This window comes from Lepus europaeus, chromosome 20, assembly GCF_033115175.1.
Source record: "Lepus europaeus isolate LE1 chromosome 20, mLepTim1.pri, whole genome shotgun sequence".
Lineage (NCBI taxonomy): Eukaryota > Metazoa > Chordata > Mammalia > Lagomorpha > Leporidae > Lepus > Lepus europaeus.
The window spans coordinates 11,159,681-11,166,483 of record NC_084846.1 but is presented as its reverse complement, the minus strand read 5'-3'; the positions used below and the strand labels follow the sequence as shown (position 1 = coordinate 11,166,483).

The window sequence follows — 6,803 nt, the reverse complement described above, 5'->3', positions numbered from 1 at the left end:
TAACCAGAATCTACAAAGAAATCAAGAAAATCCACAACAACAAAACAAACAATCCACTTAAGAGATGGGCCAAGGACCTCAATAGACATTTTTCAAAAGAGGAAATCCAAATGGCCAACAGACACATGAAAAAAATGTTCAAGAAGATCACTAGCAATCAGGGAAATGCAAATCAAAACCACAATGAGCTTCCACCTCACCCCGGTGAGAATGGCGCACATTCAGAAATCTACCAACAACAGATGCTGGAGAGGATGTGGGGGAAAAGGGACACTAACCCACTGTTGGTGGGAATGCAAACTGGTTAAGCCACTATGGAAGTCAATCTGGAGATTCCTCAGAAACCTGAACATAACCCTACCATACAACCCAGCCATCCTACTCCTTGGAATTTACCCAAAGGAAATTAAATTGGCAAACAAAAAGCCATCTGCACATTAATGTTTATTGCAGCTCAATTCACAATAGTTAAGACCTGGAACCAACCCAAATGCCCATCAACAGTAGACTGGATAAAGAAATTATGGGACATGTACTCTATAGAATACTATACAGCAGTAAGAAACAATGAAACCCAGTCATTTGCAACAAGATGGAAGAATCAGGAAAGCATCATGCTGAGTGAATTAAACCAGTACCAAAGGGACAAATATAATATATATTCTCCCTGATTGGCGACAACTAACTGAGCTCCAAATGGGAAACCTGTTGACGTTAAATGGACACTATAAGAAACAATGACCTGATAAGCTCTTGTCCTGACTCTAGATGTACAATATAATGCTTTATCCTTTTTTAGTATTTGTTGTTGTTGTTGTTCTAGTACTAGTGGTTGAACTCTGTAATTAACACACAATTATTCTTAGGTGTTTAAATTTTTTTTAAACAAAATCCACATTTTATTTAGATTCAAATAAACTATACAAAATCAATTTTTCTTCACCAAAAATAACAGCAATATTTTCTGTATTATTTCTAGATAAACCACAAACACTTATTTTTGTAGGTTTTCCAGGTTTTGCTTATAAATCAAGACAAGGCAGCAGAGTCATGGAAGAAGTCAGAAGAAAACAGGTAAGTCAGTTTTCAGTATCCACGGCCTCTGACACTGTCTTGACCATTACACACGAGTGTCTGACATAAACCTGCAAACAAGATATAGGCTCAGCAAAGGAATGTAAACAGCAACAGCCAGATGCGGAATGACAATGGCAGGTTCCTCCACTGCTAACTTACTCCTTTAGGATTCATTTGATCAAGACAAAATTTACACTGAAATCCTTGTGTGGTAAGATCACTAACTTCTCTCAGGTAATTGTCCATTTCAGAGTTTTAACTCCTATTAGTCAAAACTCTTATTAGTCAAAGGTCAATTGTGGGCGTCATTGTAAATTTCTTAAAATCTATTCCTTTCTCCCACACATCCTGAAAATTTATTTCTTCAAAACATTGCTAATTCAAACCTGACAACTGGATCAACAGTGATAATAAATGCTATTTGTAAAGTGACTTAATTGAAATAATTCCAGGTGCCACTACCAGAGACACAGAAGTGGAATGTGGCACTTCCAATACCACCTTCTGGAAGAACTAAGAGGTTGTCTGAGCATGGGAGTTTAACAGGAGCCATTTAATTAGGGAGATTATCAATGGCTAACCTATTCAATGGGAGACCTACAGGCAAGGGTATTCATTGATTAAGTAGCCTACAAGAGGAAGTCTGTTTTTAAAGTCTCTCAAGTATTTTCAATGGGTTCTGAATTATCTGTGGGAAGCTCTGATTTAGATGTATAGAGTTTGATGTATGTATCCACCATTAAATCTAGATCATGTTTTATATCAAAATTTATATTAAGCAAAGCCAAGTTACTCGACCTTTGGTCTGTTAAAGTGTTCCTCAAGTATGCTTTGAGACGCTTTCGTCCATTTTCATAGTGCTCGTTCTCCACCTTCATCACAGGAAGGATACACAGCACCTTCAGTAAGGCATACACATTAGGAAAAAATTTGATATCAGGCAGATGGAGAGCTTCATAAATGGTGGATGGAAGCGCTATATCTTTGCCTCTGTGTTTCCATTTTATTCTCCAACAATGAAGCTCTGCTGAGAGAGTGTCGGGGTTGGGTAAGTCACTTCTGTACATGTCAGCATGGTGCTCCTCTGGTGTGTTGAATTTCAGCTGTCCCATGACCGATGGTACCAGAGATAAGCATTTAAGAGCTTTGAGGTGCTGCTCTGAGAATATATCTTTAAGTTCCTGAATGATGTGCTCCACTGTAGGAACACTCAGGGTTTCTTTATAGTAACTCTCAGAAGTTAGCTGAGACTCCAGGTTGCCTTGCTGCGCTCTGTGGAATTTCCCAGGGAGCTTCATTTGAATATCAAGCTTGGTTGCCAAGTTTGTGGCTTCCTCAAACCAAAATTCATGATACATTTCAATATTTTCCATCACTTCATTCAGCGAATGCAGGACTGCGGTCAAGCTACTGGCTGCAAAGAAGACATCAGAAGTTTGCCCCTGGAGATTTTTCCCAAAGGCTCTTGTAAAAGATAAGACATTTTTAAGAACAACAATGGTGACAATGAAATCAAAATCTGTGACTGCACTACAGAGTACAAATGCTCGGCCAGCTATGCAGTTATTCCACCTAATGTTTGTGTCACTGTTTATACCATCTACACACAAAACAAGTGCTTGCAGAAGGTCCACGAGAATTTCAAACGCATCATGCCTGAGTGTCCACTGAGAATGGCAAATTTCCTTCAGTTCCTTGCCTTTTTCTTCACTGTTTTTTTTTTTCTGTTTCAGTGTCCTGATTTCATCTTCACTCAATTCTTTTATTCGCTTTCTGTGTCTACTGTGAGGATTGTTCAAATGACTGGTAAGATCAAATATTGTTGGTATTGCGTTATCTCGAAGAACTGTTCTATAAGGACTAGTTCTACAGATCATAGAGGTCTCAAAGTGTTTGGCACACAATCGATAATGCTTATTTAGTTGATCAGGTGTTTTATCTTCTACGTCGGCTCTCCTACAATTCTCCACCCACTTCTGACATCTGGCCGGATCCCGCGAAACCTGAAGAAGGCCAGATCCGTGCTCTTCCGCGTGCAGTTAGGGGCGGCACAGAAGTTCGGCATCGTCGCCTGCCCGCCGGCCGGCCCAGTCCTCCCCTCCCCGCTTCCTCAGGGCAGCCCGCCCGCCCGTCAGGGCCGGGTAGGGGAGCTAGGCCAGCCGGACTGCTCCGTAAGGCCTGCGCGCGGGGGAGGGGCGGGCGGGCGAGCAGCCGAGAGGGGCAGGAGGGGCGCCGCGGTCCGAGGCCGGGCTGGGGACGCGGCTCCACAGTGCTGTGAGCGGCCTGGAGGATTTACCGCCGCCGCCGGTGCACCTCCCGCCCGCCCCTTAGGTGTTTAAATTTTAACTGAAAAGTGATCCCTGTTAAATTTAAGAGTGGAAAAAGGGAGGAGATGTACAATTTGGGACATGCACAATCAGACTTGCCCCAAATGGTGGAGTTAGAAATGTGCCAGGGGATTCCAATACAATCCCATCAAGGTGGCATGTACAAATGCCATCTCACTAGTCCAAGTGATCAATTTCAGTTCAGAGTTGATGGCTCTGATAGGTCTAAGAGTCAAAGGGATCACACAAACAAGACAAGTGTCTGCTAATACTAACTGATAGAATCAAAAAGGGAGAGAAAGATCCAACATGGGAAACAGGATACACAGCAGACTCATAGAATGGCAGATGTCCTAAATAGCACTCTGGCCTCAGAATCAGCCCTTAAGGCATTCGGATCTGGCTGAAGAGCCCATGAGAGTATTGTAGGCATGGAAAGCCAAGATACCATGGAAAAGAAAAAAAGAAGAAGACCTAACTGAAAGATCTCTGGGAGTGAGATCCCAGTGGAAAGAATGGGGCCATCAAAGAAGGAGGTACCTTTCTCTGAAGGGACGAGAGAACTTCCACTTTGACTATGACCCTATCGGAATAAGATCAAAGTCAGCGAACTCTAAAGGCTTCCATAGCCTTGGCAACTCATGACTAGAGCCTAGGGAGATTACTGACGCCGTGAACAGGAGTGTCAAATTGTTAAGTCAGCAACAGAAGTCACTGTGTACTTACATCCCACGTGGGATCTGTCCTTAATGTGTTGTCTAATGTGCAGTGATGCTATAACTAGTACTAAAACAGTATTTTTACAATTTGTGTTTCTGTGTGGGTGCAAACTGATCAAATCTTTACTTAGTATATACTGAATCGATCTTCTGTATATAAAGATAATTGGAAATGAAAAAAACCCCTGGTGTTAAATTGGAAATGGTATAGAAAATTAATTAATTAAAAAATATTATGTAGGATCTCTGTCTTTAATGTGCTGTACACTGTTATTTAATGCTATAACTAGTACTCCAACAGTATTTTTTTTCACTTTGTGTTGCTATATGGGGGCAAATTGTTGCAATCTTTACCTAATATATACTAAACTGATCTTCTGTATATAAAGAGAATTGAAAATGAATCTTGATGTGATTGGAATGGGAGAGGGAGCAGGAAAGGGGAGGGTTATGGGTGGGAGGGAAGTTTTGGAAGGGGGGAAGCCATTGTAACCCATAAGCTGTACTTTGGAAATTTATATTCATTAAATAAAAGTTTAATAAAAAATATTTCCTATACTATGAAGTATGAAAATGATCTTAGTTGCCCCATGTAGCCTATCTGTAATAGTAAAAATGGTGTTGTTCCATATAAAAGAAATACTACTCAGTACAGTCTATTTCATTAAAGACAAATTATTAAGTATACTATTGTCCTGTGAGATAAATGAGAATTTCCAAATATTTCCAACCCAATGTTAGGAACACCTGGGAAAGGTATGGGAAAGTTACGGAAATCAGAGGAAAGCAGGAGGCTTGGTAAGTGAGTGGCTTACACTGGATACAGAGGTTGAAGTCAAGGTCATGGAAACTCCAGTAAATGAGTAGAAAAGAAAATTTTACTTTCACCACTAGATCTGCAGTAAGAATTTCTGCTTCTGAGGGATTGATTCCTACAATACATCACACTTCTTTAGCCCTAAGAACATTGTCCATTCATGGTTTCCCTTCCAAAGATCTTTTCAGAGCTCTCTTTATGTCCTCATTCCTTAGACTGTAGATGAAGGGGTTCAGCATGGGGGTGACCACGGTGTACATCACCGAGGCCATTGCTTTTGCTTGTGGGTTTTGGGTAACAGAAGAGCTAATGTACACTCCTATTCCTGTGGAATAAAATAAGGTGATGACAGAGAGGTGAGAGGCACAGGTGGAAAATGCTTTATACTTTCCCTGAGCTGACGAGATTGCACAGATGGAGGACACGATCCTAGAGTAAGAGTAAAGGATCCCAGCCAAGGGAACTCCATCCAGCAGCACGGATGCAAAATAGACCACAAGATCATTGAGAAAGGTGTCAGAGCAGGCAGTCTGGATCACTTGGTTCAGCTCACAGAGGAAGTGGGGGATTTCTGGGTGTGCACAGGACAGCCACAGCACCAGTAGGCTATGCCACAAGGCATGCAGGACACTGGTGATCCAGCACAGAAGAATCAGCTGCACACATAGTCTAGGGTGCATAATGGCCATATGCTGCAGGGAGTGAAAGATGACTACAAACCTGTCATAGGCCATCACAGCTAAGAGGAAGTCGTCCAACACTCCAAATAGTAAGAAAAAGTACATCTGGGTGATGCAGCCTGCATAGCTGATGACTTTTCTCTGCGTCTGGATGTTCACCAGCATCGTAGGGATGGTGGTGGAGGTGAAGCAGACGTCCATCAAGGGTCGGAGAGGAAGAAGTACATGGGCATGTAGAGGTGGGGGTCTGAGAGGATGGCCATGATGATGAGCAGGTTCCCAGCCACAGTGAGCAGGTACATGGAGAGGAAGAGCCCACATATGAGGGGCTGCAGTGCTGGGTCCTCTGAGAATCCCAGAAGGAGAAATTCTGAATGTTGAGTATCATTCCCTGGCTTCATGTGGTTGAAATGACTACCAGGAGGAGAAAAAAAATGACATATTCAATTTTTACACACAGAGCCATTGCTCACATTGGTGAAATATATATGGATCATGTTTAGCAGTTGGAATTGAGATTTCTGTACCTTGTACATAGATTTGGCCCTATTTCCTGGCCTCTTTTTTGGCATTTCTGGGCAGAATTTCTACCAGTTTCTGCCTGGATTTTAGTCTGGCTCTGCTCCACATTAGTAGGCAGTGGGTGATGGATCCCATAGTTGGGTCCCTGCCACCCATGTGTGAGACCCAGCTGTGTTTCTATTTTCAGAACTGGTCTGGTGCAACATTGACTCTTGAAGGTACCTGTGGAGTGAACCAGCAGATGCTAGATTGCTTTCTTTTTGTCTCCATTTCTCTCTGTGTTGTTGGAGTCTTAAGCCTGAGGCTGGCCCCAAACTAGCAGGGAACAGTACAAGCATTCCCTGACAAGGCGAATGGGAACGGTAAGGTCGATGGGTCAAGAACACAGCAAGCACCCGTGAGTTCTGTCAAAGCAGGAACTACTTTATTGAGGAAGTGTACAGGCTTATAAGGCTTACAAAAGACAAGTGCAGTAGGGGAGCCAATCAGTGAAAAGGTCATGCAGGCATGGGTGGACCATGCACAGGGGCATCATGCACTGTCTATTTAACTGGAACTAAAGTGGACCTATCCTTGCTGGTGGTCCAATCGTACCTAGCTTAACCACAGCAGCCGCAGACACACCCCTCGAACATCCGCCAGGCACCATGTTGTCAGGAAC

At 42.7% G+C, this 6,803-nt stretch overlaps 1 protein-coding gene and 1 pseudogene across 1 annotated transcript; both read right to left on the bottom strand.

Annotated features, from left to right (window-relative positions):
* Positions 1-933: 933 nt before the first annotated feature.
* On the bottom strand, positions 934-3,070 carry LOC133749228 (52 kDa repressor of the inhibitor of the protein kinase-like). The gene has a single exon (XM_062178444.1). It carries the CDS (start codon positions 2,952-2,954, stop codon positions 1,737-1,739), a length of 1,218 nt encoding a protein of 405 aa, XP_062034428.1. The 5' UTR covers positions 2,955-3,070; the 3' UTR covers positions 934-1,736.
* A 2,028-nt stretch (positions 3,071-5,098) lies between these two features.
* On the bottom strand, positions 5,099-6,021 carry LOC133749300 (olfactory receptor 7A17-like; annotated as a pseudogene).
* Positions 6,022-6,803: the final 782 nt, after the last annotated feature.